This window comes from Grus americana, chromosome 1 (assembly GCF_028858705.1).
Source record: "Grus americana isolate bGruAme1 chromosome 1, bGruAme1.mat, whole genome shotgun sequence".
Taxonomy (NCBI): domain Eukaryota; kingdom Metazoa; phylum Chordata; class Aves; order Gruiformes; family Gruidae; genus Grus; species Grus americana.
In genome coordinates this window covers 133,831,640-133,854,644 of record NC_072852.1, presented here as the reverse complement: position 1 = coordinate 133,854,644, position 23,005 = coordinate 133,831,640, and the positions used below count along the sequence as shown (strand labels likewise).

Below are 23,005 nucleotides of genomic sequence, written 5' to 3'. Positions count from 1 at the left end.
ACAGATGTTCCCTTGTCTTTGTGTGCATTTTTTCACTCTGTCCCCACTGTCCTGCCTCTTTAAAAATAAAGATATTATAAACTCGACTTTTGTCATCAGGTTTTACTCTTAAATTACTAGACCATTTTTGAACTTTAGACAACTTGATTTGAAAAAAAAGGCAAATTTTTCATCCTTCTAGAAAATCTTTTCTTTGTCAGTTTAATTTCCTGTAAATGACCTTGAACCTACTCAAGTTTTCCTTTTTGATACAAGAGTAGATGGTTTATTCTCTTTCGCTTGTACAAGCTTTGTATTGAGCCGGGCAAAATCAGTAGGTATAGGCAAGACGCTTAACCTTGCTCTGCCGGTGTGCCAAAATGTTGGCCTGAGTTATCTTTACAGTTCTTAATTCTCTTTGGAATACACTCCAACATGCAGTACTTTATCTCACATTGTATTGGAAGTGTTTGCATTGATTGCTTACAAGATATCTGGGGGCTTCTGGAAAGCTTTGTTGTTTAGACCTTTTATATTCATTTAAATGTATTCATTCTATGACAAACAGCTTGTCATATCCTCTCTAGCATGTGTCATACCTTCCTGCAAAAATAATAAAAGGGAAATATATATACTATTTCTTATTATTTTTATATGTATGTAATATTTCTAAACACACACAAACTGTCATTTAACAAAAGAAAAAAAATCCTACTCTTAGGAGTGTCAAAGGCTTACAGTTATCTATGTACCATTAATTTTCAAGACTCCAAAATAATACAATATTTTGTAAACATGACATGACTGGCTATAATATCACTGCCTCAGTGTAACAATGGAGTCACACTTTATGGACCTGAAACTAGAAGGTTACCAATATCTGAGTGAGCTAGTTTAAAGCTTGTTCAGCTGTGTCTGCAGTACAACTTTTGCTGTATTGGAAATACCTTCCAGTTCATTTACAGAATAAAAAATATCTGGAAATTACAAATTTGTAACTTGCAAGCTTAAAAATCACCTGTGTGTGTTACACTGGGTGAGGTTTTTGGAATCTGCTCTGCATAGCTTGAAGATGTTCACCTTCCTAGTGGTATAGCTTTCCCTCTGACATTTCCTGCGCAATTTCTTGCACATGTATTGTCATCCGATATGTTTCCTTCATTCATCTATTTGGCAACATCTGAGCCTCCCTACCAGTCTCTTCTAGTAACGAGTGCCTCTTCCCTGACCCTTCCCCAGTCATCAGTGGGTTTGTTTTGTACTAAAAAGTAGATGATGCAGTCTAATGTTATTTGCAGGGAAGCTTTCCAGAATTTGTAGTCATCAGTATTCTGTCAAAAAAAATAAGCCTACTGAAGTATATGGTTTGTGAGTTTATGAAACCAACCACTTCCAAATTTTTATGGTTACTAATGTCGAATGATACGAGGGGGGCAGGGTGAGGAAGGAGGGGTGTGGTGTGTAAAACGTATGCCAACACACAGATATATATATATATGTGTGTGTGTGTGTGTGTATACTTTTTTTAGTGATGCCATAACCTCAGATGATCTAGTGGCGTTAGTGGCTTCTGGGTGGTATTCTGTATACAAGATAGCAGATCTGGGGTTTATTCCAGTTAATAAATCCTCATTTTCCACATGAAAAAAAATATTTTCAGCTCCAGGCAAAGTTCAGATTTGATCTCTGACTTTTAAGCTCTCAGTGCCAGGCTTTTAGACCAAGAAGTTTTACTATGGGCTTCAGCTTGTGGGATTGAGATTCTTACCTTAAGTAAACCATCTATTTGAGGTGCTTCACTAGTTTCTGACATTTTCTTGTCTTCGTTTATGGTAACTCTGTAACTGCTAAGGGTTTTACTTTAAGCAAAACCAAAAGCTAACTCGGAGAATTACTGTTTGTTCATTTATCTTCTGAAGAACACTTCAGACATCTCAGTAACTCCTCCATTAGACCAGAATCCTTACTGGTGTAATTGTGAGCGGTTCAGTAAAGGGAGTAGCATACTGTCAGTTAAAGAGGATTTCCAAGACAGGCTGCCTGCTGAGATTAGGGTTGCTGAAGAATAACTGAAACAAGCGTGAGGAATTGGCTCCCTAAAAGAGCTGAATGCAATACGAATCTCTCTGTGGCAGCACGAATGCATGATGCTTCATACCGATTCCTTTTAGCTAATATTAAAGCACATCAGCTCGCTTGCCCCCATGCATATTTGCTGCTACACCTCGTTGTACCTGCATGAAGTTGGATACCTTTCCTGCCCAGGGGCCATAAACACTAGTGATAATCACAGAATTTCTGTTTACACCTATGCCTTTTCTAAATGCCCCAGACCAGAATAACCAATGTGATCTATGTTCTAAGGATGCAAAAGGCACACAAAGATAAAATAACAAAGAACAGCATGTTTTGCCTTTGGTTTGGTGCTTGAGGGTGAGCTCTCTGAGTGGAGGCTCTTCTCTAGACCTACTCTTACTTGCTAGTAAGAGACACCGTGTAGCAGATTCTGGTGTAACTGCTTTCAAGAGCTGAAGCTTTATGCAAAATACTAAGATACTTGCAGTTCTAGCGTAAGAATTTAGTGTTGAGTGACTATACCATACAGATTTTTTTTCTGATAATCCTAATTTTTTCTTGTACTGTACATTGTCTGAAAATCATCTTTTGGGATGCTTAAAATATCCCAGTGTTTCATCTCATCGATCAAAATGTTCTGCTCTATTTTTACTCAGTACAAAATCTTGGTGTTGAAGCTTCCTGCTATAATGCTATATATGTTCACTCTCTTCACATAATGAGCATGTGTTTTGAAGTAGTTGCTTTTCAAGGTCAGTGCTTTTTCAGACAACTGTACTGCAATATGAGTCATAGGAGTTAATGACATAAACCAGTCAGTGTAAAACCACTGGCTTTTGGGTAAGCAGCAATTGAAAACGAGTAGAGTTCTCAGGCCCTTATTTTCCTCCTCTGTCTAGTCACTGTAGTCATAAAGAGGAAATGATGGTACAGAATTTCACTTCTCTCTGCTTATCTGCCGTAGGGAGCAGTTTTCTCATCCAGGTTCACTGGGCCAAATTAAAAAAACACGCTTGAGGGATTCTGTGTCTAACAGTATGGCAAAAATTGTCCCAAGCTTTATCCTGAAGATTAAGTTCACCTTTAGAAATACAGCATCTCCATTTTGGAATAGACTTTGGAACAGAAGCGCCACAGCCAGACATTGACAATTTTTAAAGGACAATGTAGAGTAACCACATGGGGACTTCTGTATGATCTGACACTGGTTCCTGAGCAGACAACGTAGTCACTGGGTTGGCAATTTGTACTGGGGCTGTGGTTTGGGGTGTGTTTGCAGATGTGGGTGCACAGTAGCTCCTTTGGGGAAAGGCTCAGAAGATTCTCAGCCCCATTCACGTGACTTTCAAAGTACAAGCAGGATACTTGGCTGCATGCTTTCCTCCAACTTTTCTAACAAATTAAGTAAAACTCATTTAGTAAATAATTTGGTAGTTGTTTTGTCTGTGTTAAGTCAGTCTCGTGAGTTCACCAAACCTGTAAAGTTGTCAGTAGTCTTTACTCCTGGGCTTTCTCCTTGGTGCTTTAAGTGCATAATACAAGACTGCCTTACTGCTGTTATGCAGTGGTACCACATACAGGGACATGACAGAAACAGGAATCCTTAGCAATCCAGTATATTTAAAATGTGTTGTAAATCTAATATTTATATTAAACTAGAGATTTTTCCTATAGCATTGTAATTTTCATGTTAAATCTATGTTGTTGTGCATCTGAATGTGTTTCCTGGATCTAGATGTTAAGTTCCAAAAATCCAAATCAGGAATATTTCCACCATCCTCTCTGCCTATAAATCTTTTCTCTAAGCCTGTTCTCTTACTCAACAATTGCATTTCATTACAGCATTTAAACACTGCATGCATTTCTATTTAGAACCAGGTAGCATTTTGAGCTTGAGATGGTTTTGTGTAGAAATGGAGGAATTGATGAAGCCATCTCTCAGAGTGAAGATACTCTTATCGATAAGGAGGACGACTCCAGTGATTCCTACCCCAATTATGTGTTTCACGTTTGCTTGGAAAAAAGTGTCAGCTTGACATGTAGTAGCAGCTGAATCACCAGCTGATAGCATAGCATTTAAAGCCAGAATTAGAAGCCAAAGATAACTATAGCAGACAGCTAAGTGTTGTTACATTACAGTTACTCCAAGAAAAGCTGTTCCTGTTTATCATCCAGAGCCCTTAAAACTGTGGCTTTCCTGTAGGTTTTCCATTAAGACAATGGAATAATTTTATTTTTGTTTTCATACAACGTAAGAGTGAAAACAGACTATTAGATCACCTAGTATGATTTTCTGTGTGTTTCCATTAAATATCATCCATTCTCTGGGGTCCGGCCCGGTAGCATACCTGACTAATACGTATCTCCCAGAAGAGCTATGCAGTCCTGATTTGAAATGTCAAAGATGGGAAGTCCCATTTCTTCACTAAGGAGTTTGTTCTGGCGCTTAATGATTCTCACTGTTCAAATCAGTGCCTTATTTCTAATAGGACTTCTCTGGCTTCATCGTCCACCTGCTTGTTCTTGTTGTGTCTTTGCCCTTTACTTTCAAGACCCTTCTAGTACTCTGTAATTTCTTCCTGGATAAGTACTTGTGCGCCGCAATCAAGGAAACTAAATGTTGGGGCTGGTTTGGCTGTGTTTTTTAACATACTAAAGAGACTGAAATCTCTGACTCTTAATGTAGGCCATTCTTTCTAACTCTGAAATTATTTCTGTGACGCTTTCCTGCACCATTTCCAATTTTCAAACTGTTTTAAAGGGCACTAGAACTGCATTCAGTTATGTCTTACCCATGTCCTACATAAACTATCTTTTTACCCCCATCACTACTTGACATATGTAGTTTGCTGTGTATACTTTAAAGTAATGTGCTGTTTATCAGCTGTAGTTAATTCAGCTGTGTAGACAAGTTAAAAGGTGGATATTTAATCTTCAGGCAAGTCACCTGTTCCACTTTCGGGTCATCTTCTTTTGCCAGCACTGTTTCACCCACGCATAACAAACTTAACTGACGTTTTTAAGTTGAAATGGACAACAGTAGATCCCCAGCTTCCCCGGTGATAAATTTGGAACCATGTCAGCAAAGGTCAGGAAGTTCGATTGAAATTGGTTCTCTCTGGTGAACTTTGCAACTCCTGGCTCTCCAGCAAGCAATGGATAAACTGGACCTGTGCTTTTATACCTCAGCACCATTTGTATGTTCTCTCAGATATGATTTTCATTTTTCTAAAAGACCTTGTGTATGATATTTTGGTTTGAATATTAAATTCAGGCTTAAAAAAAATAAAAAAGAAAGACATGCATGCTTTCCTTTTCCCTAAATAACTATTCACTGGTTTGAGCTAAACATTTTACCCTAACACTGTATTCCTCCTATCCCATTTAATAAGACTATTTATTTGGTATTTGTATAGTAACCCTTGAACCAATGAATGCTAAAACATTAAGTATCTTTTTACTTTAATCAATAATTTGCATTCTTTGGCATAAGATCTCATTGCACAGAATTTACATAATATCAAAATAAAATCTCTCTTACAATACCTTATTTCATGTTTAGGAAAAGTCCTGAAAACCTTAACAGTCATTCAGAACAGCTCAAGGAGAAAGAAAAGCAAGGGTTTTTCAGGGCAATTAAAAAGAAAAAGAAGAAATCTCAAACCGTAAGTATACTGTATTTCTAAAAGAAAATATGTTTATCGGGTTGGAATTACACCATTTTAATATGCTAGATTAGTAGAGTAGCTTTGTATTATTTGTGATACATGCCTGCATATATCTATTTGTTCTTTTATTTTCTCTCTCCACTATATGAAAGACAAATTCTTTTCCTGTTCAGGGTTTATTTTTCTGCCTTTTCAAATATTTCTTCACCTACTACTGTGCATCTTTGTTTTCATTCAGACCTTTTGAGAGCCAGTTTTGATGCAAGTTTTAAGCTGATGTTGCAGCAAATTCTTTTGCAGGATATGGTGATACCATTCCGAGAATAGCAAATGCATTATTCTGTGTCCTCAGAGCTTGAATAATTGCAGACACCCACTAGGAGGATATCAAACTGTTATAAATGAGAATTCTTTCTAGTATTTTTTATGATGGTGTCTTGATAACAGCCTTCGTCTTCTTGCTGCACCCCATGGCTGGAATAAGGGTGATATGTCTTAACCATTCTTAATGTTTCATGTTTTGTTGGGGAAGGGATTGTGGCTTTTGTTATTTGGTATAAGCCTTTGGTGTCTTTTATACATTTTTACATTTTCATCTAGTTTTTGTGAGGGCGAAAGAACTTTCTTTTATCGGAGAGCAGTGGTATATTAACATTTCACAAAGTTTATAATTAAAATCTCCCTAAGAACTGAAGTAACTTAAACATCATCTCATCGCATTCTCAGATGACAGCTCCGGAAACAGTAAAATATTTAAAATTTCATTTACATACAGTTTGTTTCACAAAATTTTAAAACTGCAGGTACTTTATCTTAAATTGTGGCTAGTACAAGTGTGGTCTGGCAGTTCTCAAACAGGCCACCAGAAGCAGCACTTCTGAACATTTCAATATTTTTTTTATTAAAATAGTAGTATGTTACTAAATCTTACGTGCAAAACAATTTCATAAATAAATGTCTGTCCTTCTCTGTTACCTGTTCTTTTCTGTATGCTTCATTCTTATATTTCATTTTCGTATGTAATGAGATCTGAGAATTCTACCCAATTATTTTTTTTAAACGGGCTTTTCACTAATATGTGACTTTATTGTTAACCTGTTAGTAAGAGTAATTCCTTATTTGATATTGGTATTGTGTGCGATGCTCTCAGTGTACAAATAAGAGGATAAATTTCAGATTTGATCTGGAATCTGAAAATCAAACTGTTTTATCTAGCAGAGGGATCATCCGTCATCTCTAACAGTAATGTATGCCCTGCTCTTCGGAGGAGCTTACTTTAATTCCCCACATTGTGGGGTTTGTTTTGTTTTAAGAACTTGATGCCATTTACATAGCAAGCTGCAATGTTTCTGTAAGTGTAACTGCAGTAACAGTTTTGAAGGTTCTCAGAAAGGAGTAAATCACGCTCAGTCCTTACAGTTAAATTGGCTTCAGAAGAAATTAATGGTACCACAGGGTAAAGGGGAGTAACTAAATCAAAATATCTCTTGTCCTAGAGGGAGGTGATATGACTCTGGGTGTTGGTGGAAAGCTGATCTGTTGAAGATTGGGGGAGAGGAGTGATTAGCAGGCTTTTTGTTGTTGTTGCTGTTTCTTTGAATGGTATGGAACATGTGCATGTGTGTGTCACAGCAGTCAAAAATGCACCTTGCCTTCCTGCTGGGCAGGTTTTAGAGCCCTGGCATCTACGTCTCCTTCTGAACTTGTTCATCCTGATGATACCTGTACCCAGTTCAAATGGAACCATTTGCATTACACAACTGAACAAAATGTCTAGATTATAACTCTGGGATTATTTGATATCAAAATGTCCATGAAAGGATAGCACACCTAAGGCCATTGGTTCCAGTGATGCATTTTAAAAAAAAAAAAAAAAAGTGTTCAATTTGCACTATTCCAGCCATTCAGATGGAGCGGCAAGGAACACTTTAAAAGCCCAGCTGATAGATGGTGTATCAACTACTTCCAGATTAAACTGTGTGAAGGAGATATAGACTGGGTTGTGCTGCATCTCAAAATCCCGCAGTTTCCAAAACATCTAAATCACAAGCACCTTGATCTATAGCTACCAAAACCATCACTTATTACAAGACAGGACAGAATTATACGTAATCCTTACTCCTGTTTCTTCTCAGTCTTAAGGAGAGGGATAGAGGGTGAGAGAGAGAGGTTTTGCATAAGGGAAAATTATGATGGCTAGTTAGAGCTAGTATCTTACAGGAAGATGAATAAATTAGTGAAATAAGTGACAAAATTCTTGCATCTTCAGCTAGAAACTTGCTGACATCAACTTGATTTTGGACCCAACCAGAGACTGAAAAATCTCTTCTCATTTCTACTTACAGCTATTTAACAGGACAGTATCTAGGGACAGACTGTACCCACCAATGTGTGCACAAGTGTCTGGTTCAGACACTGTTCTTTGTTCTTTTTCCTCTGTTAGATGAGGACATCTACCTAACAAACACTGGGAGGTTCATTAGGATCTTTCAGCACAAACAAAAATTATTACCTTCATTTCAGCACCAAATTTGACTTCAGTAGTGAAAGCTGTTAACAGCACTGTAATATTAGCTCTTCAACTACATGAGTAATGTTTTCTATGAATTCATATTAAAAATCTAACATACAGCTTGTGACGACCCATGTTTTTTTGAGGCTTAGAATTCTTACAGAGTCCTAAAAGTATGTAATTCCACTTACTTACTCTGACACAGACTTTCTGCAGCAAATAACAACCTAGACCGGAGAACTGTCACAATGCTGAGAAGCATGTCATAGAATTAGAGTTCGTTAAGAGGGTGATAGTATCACATCCGCTAGCTACTATTTACTTCTGATACTCTTTGGCAAGTCCCATTTTGCTGGTGATTGTCGTAAGAGTCATAAAAGGTATCTGAAATTGGATTGAAGACATCTTCTTAATAATGTCTTTCTCAAAATCTCTAACAGCCCAGAACTGATCCCAGTTCCTGACAGCTCCTCCTGCAGGGTCGTTCCCATTAATCATTCTCCCTAGAGTTCTCCAGGTCCAGTTCCTCATGGGACAATAATTGTTACTGCCTGCTACGGGAATTCTTTGCAATATTGGTTTTGCAGAGCTGTTCTTATCCATTCTCCTTTTCATCTTGTTTGGAGTCTTTTCGTAAAGCAGCAAAAGGTTTTGAGGATTGCTAGAGTCACAGTTTTTTCTGTCATCTCCCACCAAACAATTCGATATCCATGAGGGTTGTGCATAGCGTCAATAGGCACTATCTTCAGAGGAGCCCGAGTTTTGCAGATTTTGGCACATATTGCAAGCTATGGGTCTGAAGAAATCATCTGCTTTGGGAAAAACAGTTGCAGGTGAGCGTTTCTCCTAGTGCTGCTTTGATTCCTTTTTGATTTACCGAACTTCAAACAGGAAATTCTTCTGGCCATAAAGTTCCTAAACAAGCTATGCTAATTAGTGACTCCGTCTTTAACTTGGATGGAATTTAGAAAGCTACCCTTGCTTTTGGTAGTGCACCCATCGTTCTCTTTAGTTGCACAATCATTATATTGTATTCTAAGGTTTTCTTTCAATAGGCAAAATAGTGCTAATCACAGCACATGAGACCTGTGCATCTTCGTACCTGAGCAAGGGAGAAATAGTCCCATTCAAAATTTTAATACTTGACAACTCTGTTGTTTGTGCATCCATTGGTATGCTCTTTGGTTGTATTACAGAAATTAAAATAAAACAGTCAGTGCCCTTGCAGTTATACATGAAGTTGTTGAAAGCATATTTTTGTCATAACTGAAATAATTCGTCTTGGAGCCCTAGCTCTTTTCACAAGTTAAAAATAGAATACTGTTATTTCTTCTAGAGGTAGCTATCAACTGCTCATTCTGAAACCGATTGCTGTTATTGTTAGTGTGTCTTTGATATTTTATTTATATAAAAATAAGAAATGACATACTGCTTTAGGTCATTATCATAAGTAACAAATGATTGCCAGAATTACAGGATTTGATCCAAAGCTTAGTAAAGTCAACAAGACTTACCAGTTGTTTCCAAAAGGCTTTGAAACACACTCTGCATTCTAATGGCCGTGGGTATAAGAATAGGTGTACTGATCTCTTTTTACATGCTTTATATGCATTGAGTTTCTTCAGTTCGTTCCATATGCTTTTTTTCATTCAATCACTATTGTACTTTCCCAAAGCAAATTATAGGATTGATACCATAGATTGTTGGAATTAAAAAAAGAAAAAAGTTAAAAAATAATATAGTAAGGACAGATCTGTTAAATTGAAATACTATGCATTTAGTTTTTGTATCTTATATTGCAGACAGACTCAACCAACGGGGAGAATCCAAGCATCAAGAAATCCCTCTTTCCTCTTTTTAATTCAAAGAATAATTTAAAGCATAGTTCTTCTTTGAAAAAGCTTCCTGTAGTCACTCTACCCATGGTATTAATTTTTAAGTACAGTAGCTGTAAAATGCTCCAGTAAACTTGTTTTACTGACTACAGCAGCATGTTTTATTTTCATGGGATTACTTTCTCTTCATGCCAGTTAAGTATCTTGGGCCAGTTCGATAAATTTAAGTAAAATGGGCAGTTCTGTTGAAATAGATTGTACCTAAATTTTTTTTTTTAATATTTAATATACTGAAAATATAACATACACAGTTCCAGAATGAGCCCTGGGACTAAGACTAAAGGAGGAAAATAGTTATGAAATCATTTATGTTTAAAATTAAACTGTCTCATTCTGTTTCAGTCAGGAAAAAAATTAACCTGGTTTATTTTATAGCTATATTGGACATACACTTTTTATGCAAACTGCTCCTTTATATAAAAATTTAATTAACTAAATATTAACAACAGATTCTCTGCAAACAAAATTGTAGCTTGTGTCTCTGCTGTATTTTTGTTTGTCCTGATTGTTCATGATAAAAGAGAGCTTGCATTAAAATAGGTTAAATTTTAAGTGTCCTTTTTTTGCTTAGAATTCTTGAAATGAGATAAAATTCTACATATGAGTTTTAAATTATCCTTCTGCCATAAATTTTGTTGCATTTTCAGCTTGTTTGGGGGGGGGGAGGGAAGGTTGGGGATTTTTGCTTTAGTTTGGGATATTTGTGGAGGAAAGGAAAAGCTCTTGGTTTTGCGATGGCAATATCAGCCAGACATCAGTTTAGAGAGATTTTGATCCACTTCCCTCAGGAACAAATTTATAGAACTGATCCATGGTCTTAACTGCAGTATGGAATGCTTTCTAAATGAAGATGAGGCTCAACGATTTTTTTTTTTTTTGAAGCCTTGTTTAACCGCTCTCTCTTACAGCAAATAAGACTAACAGCATGCGAATGCTTTAAGGGCTAAGGGTATAGCAAATCTGCATGATATCCACAGCCACTTGCTCTTACTTGGGGAAAAATATTGAAAGGTCATTGCAATTCTGCTGCAGTAATGGGCTTCACTTGCATTCTGTAATTAACTGGGGGAAATGATTTACAGCTATTCTTAAGAATGTATTAGGAAACCAGTATTGAATATTTTGTTGCAGATGCCTAGCAGTGATGGTCAGGATCTCTTGGCATTACAGAAAGCCATTCATTCTTCTAATCACCAGAGCAGCAGGCAGAAGGATTGGCATCCTGACAAGATGACAGAAATCCAGCCTCATGTAAGTGGCATTATCAGTTCCCTGTATTTTAACGCCACTGAGGTATCTTTGTAAAAAATCATGTGCCCGCAGTCCTGCAGAATTCTTTGAAAATCTAGACATGAATGACAAGGAAAAGAAAAGAGACTAAATGTCCCTGTGTCAGGCTTTGAACCTTGCAAAATACTGGTTGTGGTTTTGTATTAGAGGCAAGCAACGTTTCGGTGCACGTCTATGGTACCTGTGCAGCGCTGTAGAAAAGCCCTCAAGTCAGCTTGCAAGGAATGGTGCATCCCGAGGGCGCGCTGCTACTTGATCCTTGATGGGGTCACCAGAGTATCGTGACCACGTTACGGTGCAGCTGTGCCTCAGCTGGCGCAGACTGCGGTTTAAGCAGGCTGTGTTATTGGAGCATAGCACTGCACCAAGGCAACTCAGTTTTCTCCGGTTCTCAAACTAGCTTGGGGGCAGGGTTTGGGAGGGAGCTCCAGTGCCGTGCTCTGTCATCGTTACAGCGTTGAAAACTGAAGCGGGTTCGTTGCAGCTGCAGTGTCTGGCGAAGCAAGATGCTCTGTGAGCTGTGGAATTTAATGAGTCTGTTTTCATACCGCTTTGTGTTCTCAGGCTTCCCCAGGCTCTTGCTACCCATTTCAGTAACCCCATGCCTCCTTTTCCCTTCAACCTGCTCACCAGTTAAAGAAGCCGTGAGGGACTAGAGCAGCTTATCACCCAGCTGCCAGCACACAAACCAGCAAACTGCTAAGTTCTGCCAGGCCTTATTTCAGTGCAGATGATTACTCAAGACTCTCTCTAACCCCTAAATGATGTTCACAAAATTTTTAGGACCTTTGTCTTTCTGATACCTGTGCCTTGTAAAATGTGGCTGAGGTTCTAAAGTTAATAGCAGGAGTAGTGACAGATGGGCAGCTAATGCAATTGTCTCTGCCTCCATTTTCGTAGGAAACAAGGTTAAAATAATTGATGGGAACGATTTTTTTTTCTGATGTAGAAAAGATTCCATGTTTTTGGGTAGCTAATAGATTGAATCATAATGAGAAGACGTTTTCTCAGGTGTGTAGTCATAGCTTGGAATGAAATATTCCAAATGAGTACAAATTAAAAGTGAAGAAGTCCTGTGAAGCTCAAGATGTTCAGTGGAGGATACAACAGTTTTGTTAGAGGGAGTCTGCTATGATGGAAGGCAGAAGGTCAAGCGCTTTTCCGTGTGTCTTTCAGAGCCAGCCATTAAAATCTCTTCGAAAGCTCTTGCACCTCTCCTCTTCTAATCACCCCGTCCCTGCCGAGCCTCGCTTCCAGCCCTTACCAAGTCAGCCGGCCAAAGCTTCTTTCTCTGAAGTGCGAATTCACCCCATGAGTCAAAGCTCCAGCAGCGGCAGCAGCAACGTGCGGCAAGAGCCTCCGCCGAAAAGCAGGCCGACGCTGCAGATACCGAGCCAGCTGGAGCCTTCCTGGCACGTCTCCCCGGTGAACAGGAGCGCAAGCGATGGGCCTCCCTACTCCGATCAGCTGCCTTCCAAGAGCGGACAGAACGGGCACACGTATAACCGAACAAACCGATCGCGAATGCCAAATCTGAATGATTTAAAAGAGACAGCCTTGTAATTGCACTCCAGAAAATAGGCCAGTTCAGGTGGAGATCAGCGTAGGGGAGCGGTGGTGGTTCTGGTGATGGTAAGACTGCATTTTCAGCTTTATAAAGGTGTGCAATATGTACATGTGGAGCTATGCCGTTCGGCACCACAGTGAGAGTCAGGGATTATACAGTAAACCAAGTTGAATTATGAATTACCAGTCATCAGAAATGTCGCTGGATGCCAGGCAGAGCGTGCCGGTCGGGGAGAAAACTGCATTGCTGTTTTCTCTCATTTACATTCCAGCTCAGTGCACGTCTCTGTCTGAAAGCTGGGAGACTTCTGGTATGTATTGGCACTTATAAGGGTGAAAACGTTCATGTCTAGACCTGTGCCCTTACTACATTTTTTGCTGCCTAGTTAAAACAGTGGGGTTTATGTGATAACAGTGTATCCCTGTTAAGGGTTTAAAGTTAAATTGTATGTCTTAAATTTGTTTTTTAAACTTCCATATTTGATAGGATTTGTAATATTTATTTATGATGACCTAATATCGTACTGTTATAATCATATCTTTTCTGTTATTATGTAAAGTTATTTTGAGCTGTTTGAAACATTGTGAAGCAGTGCAACAGCTACAGTAGTTTCTATAAAAAAACTAACAGTAACATTTATATATTGCATCAGGAGTATTTTATTCTATATATAAATATATATAAATGGAAAATAACTGTCTGTTTTTTAAATATACTCATTTAAAAGAAAAGTATTGTTATGACACTATCTGCCATATTTTTATACATTTGTGATATAAAGTGCAGTATTATACTTCTAATAAAAGGAAGTTGAATGTGGATATAAATGCGACTGTAACAGTATGAATCTTGCTCAGCTATGAGAGCCCAGTATTATAGGCATTACTGGTAACAAACAAAAGACAACATTCAATTCCAAGCTTTATTATGGGCTATTTTGTTGGAAGTATTGGCTAAATGTAAGAGACTGCCGAACTGTACAGTAATCTAAATGTGGTATGTTCTCCCCTGTGTCCTTAGCTTTCCTAGTACTATCAATGGGATTTCTGCATCTGCATCAAGAGCACAGAGCCCCAGTACCAAATTTCTGTTTCCTCTAAAGAGATAAAGTGCCCCGTGACTCCAAGCTAAAGCAGGTGCTCTCCCACTTAATAGCAGGGGTGAAAACCAAAGAAACATAGCATGAATTGCAAGTGAAATGCCAAACTTTGACACTTACGCATAGCATGGCACTGCAGATCATGGTATAAGCTTTTATGCATATGTGTATTTTACATCTCGTTTAGCAATCTATTAACTAATAAGATAAACACTGTATTTAAATTTAAACTACTCGTGCACTTTTTATTATATTTCAGGATGTATTTAAAGCTACAAAACTGATAGTTGGATATTGAGGGAGAAGGTTGCCGTGCAGCTTAGTTTCTCCTTAGGTCTTGCTATCTGAATATTCCCATACACAGTTCAGTTACCAGTCTCAGCAAAATACTAGCTCTTAGGTTCCAGTCTCCTGTACGACATTGTTAAAACTGCCTCTACGTTGGTGAACGTCAAGTGTAGCAAATACACAACCTGATTCCTCTGTTGCTACTGGTAAACTGAATCAAAGGTGAGCCAGTAGGAGTCAAAAGAGGTATGCCAGTCTAAACTTCGTGCAATAAGAGGAGAGTCAGGCCTGTAGTGTCAGAACAATACAATCTTTCCTTTCTAAACACCTTAGTTCAACTCCCTCATTACTCTGCAGCATAGTTCATTTTCTAAATGCTGTCCTCGTAAGACACTTGTACTTGCAAATACGTTGTCTTTTCCAAAAAGAGATTAACCTGAATGTAAATGCGATGATTTAGCCATAGACGTAGTTAACAGAAGCAGCCAGGCAGTAAGAGCTGAACTTCCTACTTGGATAACAATGCAAACTGGATGCGCTGTTCGGTACTTCTCGAGTCATACCAAAGTTCTAACAACAGCAAATTTGGCACCGCTACTCTAAGGGTATTTGTCTGAAAGTACAATGTGGACGGATGTTGCATCAGGTTTGTCCAGGGCAAAAAGTCAGTCTCCTAAATTTGAAAAATTACAAAATAAGAATTCTTTCTTTGTCAATTGCCTGCAAGAAATGTGCATGTGATTTTCTATAGATATATCTGATATATGATATCTAGATATATATGATATATGCTGTGTTGATATATCATATATATAGCATATATGAATACAGTAGACATGAAAGGGTATTCATCACTGGGCATCCAGGAAAGACATTGTGGTATTTACCCGTCATCGCTGTCAGAGTTTAGCAGCATAGTTTAGCAATCTCTTTTGGACTCACCAGTTGGTCACAGCCAGGTTAGTCCTGTTCTCTGCTTTGACGTGGGCTGATGCCGCTGAAATCCCTCACAAAAGCAGTGTGCGAGAGTGGGGCTCTAAGCAGTACGATTCGAATGTCTCCGTTCAGACTAGACTCTTCTATACTTTGTGGATATGTATCCTTTTGCCGCTGTGAGACTTTTAGCTTGCTGGTAAGAGCTTCGTGCTGGGGATGGTGATGCTGGGCTGTATGTGGCTGTTCTGATTTCTAGCAAGCGAAAATGTTTCCAAAAGATTTTTTTTTTTTCTCAGTACCCATTAAGTTCAATCAGAGTAATCTCTGACTGTACATATAGCTGTTTAAAGTAGTTAGCAAAGCTTCAAGGGTGACCCAGGGAATGTTCAAGTATTTGGTGGCCCATATTTACAGAAAGTTGTTTCTACTTCATGCTGCATTTTCTTCTCACATTCAACAAACCGTACTAGATTTCAGTTGAATACTAAATTGTGTTGCAAGTATGTAGTATTTTCTTCCTTCTGTTGGAAAGAACTTCCAGCAGTCCAGCCAGCTGGTGCTGGGATAACTTGTGTATTTTTAACCTGGTCTAACTTCCCAATATTTAGAATATTGCTAATGTAATTTTGTCAAGGCTTCCAAAGGAGTCTTCTTATAGTGACTGAGATTTGCTGGCTCGATAAAGGAGATGAGAATTACAGAGGAAACGACTTTCTAAGTGTGATCTTTCCTCTTCACTGGTCTGTGAGTCTTGTGCTACATGTTCTATAGATTTACTTAGTATAAAGTATCTTAGTTAAACTGCATTTTATTCTTTGGCAATCTGTTTTGTCTTATGGCATCATTAATTATGTGAATAGAAAAGAAATTGAGAAATGAATTATAGTAATTTTGCAGAACTCAAGCTGCCTAAACTTGTCTGTATGTTTTTACTATAGCTCTTGAGCTCTTTTTAACTGAAAAAGAAGCACCTTAAGCTCATCTTACCTGAAATTGTATATATGTTTAAGCTGTCCTTCTAAACTGCCATGTAAATGTATTAACCTAGAACAACATATTTTTTTTCAACAGACCTGACCACAGAGAACAGTCCCTTAGAGCTACCTAGCGCTTCTTGCTCCATTTATCGCAGTCCAAGATTCGTTGCTCCTCTGAGAGGTCGCCAGCACGGAGCACCAGGCAGAGTTCTTGGCAGGAAGTCAGCGATCCTGGATTTGGTCCCTTCTTCCTAAAACATTCCCTGTCCTGCAGGGCTTGGGACTGACACCAAGCTTTGATTTCTGATACCAAGTCAGACCCACCTAAACATGTGGGTCCTGACGCCACTCTAGTTACAGATACTCACTCTTTTAGCTCTATATTAAAGCAGGCTTCCAAATTCCAAGCTCGTGAGACTCCCTCAGGTGGTCCTGAGGCTTGTCGCCTTTCTCTCTGCTGACCAACTTGTTTCCAGGAGCAAAGCTGGAGTGATTCTTCAAGAAGCAGTGTCCTGTGATAGACTTTTGGCCGTTCCTTGCCATTGCAGTCAGGTCTCTTCATAGTTGAGTCTTACTAGTGTCGAAAGCTACACCCCAATCTTTTCTTTGCTCTTCAAAAGCTGCTGTAGCTATTAGCTGAGTAGACTCCTGTGTTCACCCAGAAAAAGCTATGACTTCTTAACAGTTCGGTGCAGCAGACCTCCTTTATAAGAAAGGGGGCACAGACGATACGGCTCTGAAAGTACTGTTACAATCTATTTAGCTAAGGCAAAACCCAGCCGCTTTTGAGGGGAACCATGCTCGAGAAGTGTTTGGGGTTTTTCTTCACGTTTCCATTTTTTCTTGTCTTGTAATGATGTGGTAGTGAGACGTGCTTCAAAAATACCTGCGTGTAATTAATTCTGTAGATGTCAAACACTGCCAGAGTAGAGCTGGGAGAATATTTGAATCCCAGTGACACACAGAGTATGAAAAGGATAGCCATATATAATATACCGCAAATTGTGGGGTGGCAATGAATGGGTTGGGGTTTTTTTTCCATTCCAGCTAGCATACGTAATGCATCTATTAATGGGGTTATATCATAAACCGTGCATCTAGGCTGTTGTTCACGTAAGTAGGCCCACCATTCGAAATAGGATAGGAGCGTGACAGAAGTTGATTGGAAAGGTGATGTGCCCTATTTAACCATTTTTAAATGACCTTCAAATCAGGACACTGTTTAAGAACAGGTGCCTTTCCCTACACAGCTGTCTCTCATGGTGTCATGATATCAACCATTCATTAACTGGGTTTGTAATGAATGAGGAGAAAAGCCATTTAACTTCTGGCCCTTGTTAAAAAGGGAGCTATCTGAGTAAATCCTTTTAATATACCACAGCTGGGAAGTTCTAGATGTTGGCTTCTTTTTCAAAGGGTCAAACAGCAGCAGCGCATCAATGCTCAGGCTCGTCAGGCAAGTGGAGGCTTGCGCACATCACTTGGTTCAGGTGTTGTACTGAAACGAGTTTTCTCATTTTGAAATCATGAAGCAAATTCCATGAAAATTAAGCAAAGAGATCTTTCAACTGGAAGAGAAAAGCTGTGGTAGGTCATCTGTTCTCTCAGTGGACTGTCTTAACAGCTACTGCATGAGACAGCATAGGTAAATCTGATAGATTAGGTCTGAATTTCACTTGCTCCAAGTTCTGCTTGGATGCTTATTTGTTATCTTGCGTACAGCCAATTGCTCGGTGCAAAAGTTGGCCTTTTTTGGCAAACTAAGTGGAAGAAGCATGAGAAGCGTGAGAGGACCTGCCCCGCTATGTTTGGATGCTTTCGTTCCCCCGAATCAGATTGCTCCTCAGGCTCTTTTAGAATGTAACTCAAAATATGCAGCCAGGCAAAAGCGACTCTTAAGACGCGGGCCAAGGGTCTGAATGTGGAATTTGCGACTTAGGCTAAGAGCGACTTTACACATCTCGTGTCTTCTCTGCAAGTCAATCTACCTCCTCTCTCTTGCAGAATGTGGTCGAGGTTTGGTTTGTTTGTTCTGAGCTTATTATTGACTCCAAATTTTGAAGAGACATATAAAAACATTCTTCCTCTAGGTACTGTTAGCAACCAAGTAATAAAATCTTGATGGGCCTTCATCTGATATACTTCTGAAACCTCCAAGCCATCTGAGCTCTCCCTCTAGAATCCCAATGCCATCCTTTGCACTGCTTTGCAGTCTTCCCTCGCCCTTCCCCTTGTGGTTCTCAAATATTGCAGTTGCCTTGTTCTTTGTTGTTTCTCTAGTGCAGATTATCAGGGAGTTAGAGGCCTTATCTACTACTCCACCCTGTTTGCTGTTTTATTCAAACAGCTATCCTTAGACTTGCTCAGGATTTTCTTCATTTTAATTTTCCATTTCATCTGGGTGAGATACCTTACCTCATTGTGCCCCCACCAAAACACACTGCCTACCAGGCACTTTGTTCCACCAGGTCTCTGTTTTCACAGGGCGTTGTTTCTCTGGATCCGTTCTGAGAAATGCAAGGTGGCATCTTCATTGTACAGGCGTAGAAATGCGTTGTGAAGTAACTGCTTTCGTAGAGCTTTCCCTTAGCAACTTTAAAGCATGTTCATAGCACAGGATGGAAGCCGCTATTCAAGTTTCCTATAGGATATGAACCTCTTGGTGTAAACTCTTGACATGTAAATCCAATGGCAGAGCTCTTAACTGTTTAGTAACAAAACTGTAAGTGTAGGTAACTGTCTCGACTTTCCTTTTCTTACTTTTTTTTTTTTTTGCTAGTGCACATCTTAGACTCGTACTACTGAAGGATATGTCTAATTGAAAGGAGTAACATCTATATATATCTGGTTTATAAGCTAAAATCTTCCATGAAACCGTAATTTTTTTGGAAATTCTATGCAGGCGTTTTAAAATCTGGTTAATCTGCTAAGGACTTCCAGGACTGCTTAGATCTCCACTGTGAAATGCTGAATTCTGAATTTGCGTCATTTGGGAGAAGGAAGAATGAGGTTTAGAAAAATGTGATCTTTTTTCACAACCTGCCAGTACAGGCTATTCCAAAAATAACCAGCTGGGGAGGTAGCTTTCAAAATTTCTAAATTTATGAAAAGGATTCCCCGATATTTTTAACAGTTACTCGAAATCTAAAGCGCACAAACTTTTAAATCTACCATGCTTTCTGTTGTGGAAGGGATGTGATGTGGTGTTAACCTTTTTAACCCTGGAATACAAATTGATTTTAAAATGTGTTGAATATTTAAGGATGACTTCATGCAAGTTAATAAACCATTTGTAAAGTGTTTGTATACAACCCTTTGTATCATGTTGTTGGTATACCTTACCAAATTTTTTTTGGGCATGTATTCCATTCTTAACTTCTGTACAATTTCTATTGTTGCTGTAAATATTCTAAAAGAGAAAAAAAAAATAATCCTGTGGTAACCTTAATTATCAGCATGGAAATGGTTAATTTTTACTGAGCACAATGTATTTTTGAATGGGCCTTCCAAAATATGTCTTTAATAAAAATGCAGATTTTGCACTAGAACACTGGCATTGCTCAATGGCTGATCTTATTTCCGACACATCTCCTCCCGAGTGCCTCCCCAGGCATCACCATGGCTCAGAGGAGCAGAACGGGCCAGAACCGGACCAGGACTCCTCTGCCCGACAGGTCGCTGCCAGGTCCCCGCTAACTCCCCATCTGAGAAGCCGACTTGTGTCTCTCCGCAAGCCTGGTGTTTCCCAGGAGCAGAGACAAAACAGCCCTGAAGCGCTTCGTTGCCCACCATTCCTGCAGTCTCGTTGTGGACATCGGGGGCGGTGCGGTTCTTCCTTTCAGGGCAAGAATCTCTGGTCTTCTATCTTTTGAACAGTATCAACCCACCAAACGCCACCCAGAAATTAAAAGGGCCTGAAAGAAGTTTCCAGCCCTTAAATTGTCTTTGCTGCAGAAGGGGATGGACCATTTGGGTAGCAAGTTGGCATTTCAGCATTGCCACACGTAAGCTGAGACTCTTCTAGGCAAACGTTCAGGTGTCAGCGATACAGTTTTTGATGGGTTTCTCTTTAATGTGTCCTGACCATCACTTCGTTATTGTGTGCAGCTTTAAAAAAACTTTAAATCACAGAATCACAGAGCAGTAGGGGTTGGAAGGGAGCTCTGGAGATCATCTAGTCCAACCCCCCTGCTGAAGCAGGATCACCCAGAGCAGGCTGCACAGGATCACGTCCAGGCAGGTTTTGAGTATCTCCAGAGAAGGGGACTCCACAGCCTCTCTGGGCAGCCTGTTCCAGTGCTCGGTCACCCTCACAGTGAAGAAGTTTTTCCTCATATTGAGATGGATCTTCCTGCGTTCCAGTTTGTGCCTGTTGCCCCTTGTCCTGTCACTGGGCACCACTGAGAAGAGTCTGGCTCCATCCTCTTGACACCCACCCTTGAGATATTTATAAGCGTTAAGATCCCCTCTCCATGTTCTCCAGGCTAAACAAACTGAGGAGCAGGGACCACTTTACCTTTGCCTCCCTTCTTTCCCTCTGCGCTCCAGCAGCAGACTTGCTGGAAGCCAGGACTTCCAGTCTGTTCAGATCCTTTCGGAACATCCAACTGGTGGGTTATGTCGCAGCCACAGCTGCTGTGAGACCAGGCTGCTGCCTGGTGCCTTCACTGAGCTGCGCCCGTCACTTCCCAAATGGGGAAACTGCTGGCCTGAGTTACTGGCTTCAACCTCCACCAGGACAAGTGGACCAGCATTTCACCAGTCCCAGCCAGAAAAGCATTTGAAACACATTTCCTTGAGGCGCCTGGCTCTCCGGAGGCTCGGGTTTCCTCTTTGCTCTTACTCTGTCAAGGATCTGGTCGTAGTGATGCCAGGCGCTTGGTGCCCTTTTCTGTACTCTCTACAGGGCTCCAGAAACGGGGTGGCTGCCGCCTTGAAGAGGAGCCCCGGTGTAGTCAGCATTGGTCCCCCGTGGGACAGAGAGCAGAGTGGGTGTTGGCATTTTTCTCTCACACCACAGTGAAGGGATAATTCCTGCATGCACCCATTAAAAGAAAGGGGCTGTTGACTTACAAATGGTGTGGCTGGTCTGGAGGCCTGGGGCAGTCTCTTACCATGTAGTTTAGATTGGGCAAGTTTGACTTTTCAGCACAGTTGCCTCACTTACTCCAAGATGCTGCATTTATGCAGAGGTGGAAGTCAAGTGCAATTCTAAAAGCATTTTAGGACCACTTAATTAAGCTTCTCAGCACCCTTCTTTTTAGGTAAGAGGCAGAGGTTAAGTGAATTTCCAAAGGTCGATTAGCAAGTGAGCTGCCTAGCTAAGATCAGAACAAAACCTCCAGCTTTGGCAGGAACCATTTTGACATTGTAGAGGAAAGCCAGAAGTAGGTCCCTTCTCCACGCAAGCCAGAGAGGTGAACTGCAGGCAAAGGACAGGGCGAGGCAAGAAGCAAATGAACTGTGAAATGCAGTGTATGCCAGTTAGTTCCACCTTATTTATCGCTGTACATTTCAATCTGGAAAAAGGGTCTAGTGACTTCTTTGAAGCTGGGAGGCTGGAAGAGTGATAGCACAGGTCCTTTCTACCTGGACAGCCTTTCCTCCCTCCAAGGTTTTATTAAATATCCTATATGTAGGATCTGTCATGTGAAGATACATAACTTAGTGTGGTGCCTTGGTGTATAATGGTGTGTGGTCCATCCATTCAGGCTGTGGATTAAGCTTGTGAGCTCTTCAAAATTGCGCAGGAACTCTTAGCCCTTGCCGCAGGGTACATTTCCAAAACCAGACAGCTTGCAAAACCCTGGACTGTCCATGGGAGCTCTTCAGAGGCCAGTCACAGCCACAGACTTTGGGTAGTCACACTCAAGCTTAACTGCTTTGGGGTGCTATAGATACTCATTGGTTGGTGCCCAGTCCGTCCTTTCATCCCTCCAACCCCAGCCCACCACTCCTCAGCCATGCAACAAAACAGCAGCACCAAGCCTCCTTCTCCTCCAGTCACCATCCACCAGGATGCAGAGCAGAGCTGCATGCTGCTTTTAGGGAAGGGAGAGCTGTGTGTTAACGTGATGGCAGCCGTGTCCAGGGCCTGGAAACGCTTCAGCTTTCAGTGTCCGTGTTAATAACACAAGAGCTATGACGGCTGGTGGAGAGCCCTTGTCTCCCTGTTGTATGTGCAGTGCCTCCGAGGAGGCTGTTACCACATGCTGCATGGAGGACTTGCCTCAAGCTCAGTGGACCTTCTCAGTAGAGCTTTCCTCAATTGATTATCATTAGAGAACCACACAGATTCACTACTTTCTTACTAAGAAAACGTGTTCCTAGACCCATTTGTAGATAGGCAAAACTCATATGGGGAGTGGGAGTGAAGCAAGGGAGTGATGGTGACAAAATAACAATCATCTCAGCAGGTGGGGCTTGGTCTTTTCTCCATCTCTGTAGACTTCATACTGTTCATATAGTAAAGCAGAAGCTTTCAGACTTGCCAGAGCATATTTTCCTGACAGTTATTATTTGTCTCTATATACAGGAATAAAACAAGGCAGAAACATCTGCCCTCACGAATTAATAAAATGTGACGAATTGCACAGGCATCCAAAGGCTTTTCTCATGTTTTTGGTCACATCTCATTTGGTTTTAGCCACATCTCATCTCCTGTCCTGCACACCGAGCATTCATCTCTCTCCCTGTAGGAGTAAGAAGGCACGAGAGG

At 40.2% G+C, this 23,005-nt stretch overlaps 1 protein-coding gene across 5 annotated transcripts in view; it reads left to right on the top strand.

Moving 5' to 3' along the window:
- The window catches only part of CDKL5 (cyclin dependent kinase like 5), a 146,816-nt gene extending 126,989 nt beyond the window's left edge, over positions 1-19,827 (top strand). For 4 of the 5 annotated variants that reach the window (XM_054838330.1, XM_054838308.1, XM_054838299.1 and 1 more), the window contains 4 exons: positions 5,618-5,720; positions 10,038-10,160; positions 11,262-11,381; positions 12,597-19,827. In XM_054838330.1, the coding sequence (XP_054694305.1) occupies positions 5,618-5,720; positions 10,038-10,160; positions 11,262-11,381; positions 12,597-12,983 (733 nt within the window). In that variant the 3' untranslated portion in view covers positions 12,984-19,827. The remainder of the gene's footprint in view (positions 1-5,617; positions 5,721-10,037; positions 10,161-11,261; positions 11,382-12,596) is intronic. The other variant, XM_054838338.1, reaches the window with a different exon arrangement.
- Positions 19,828-23,005: the final 3,178 nt, after the last annotated feature.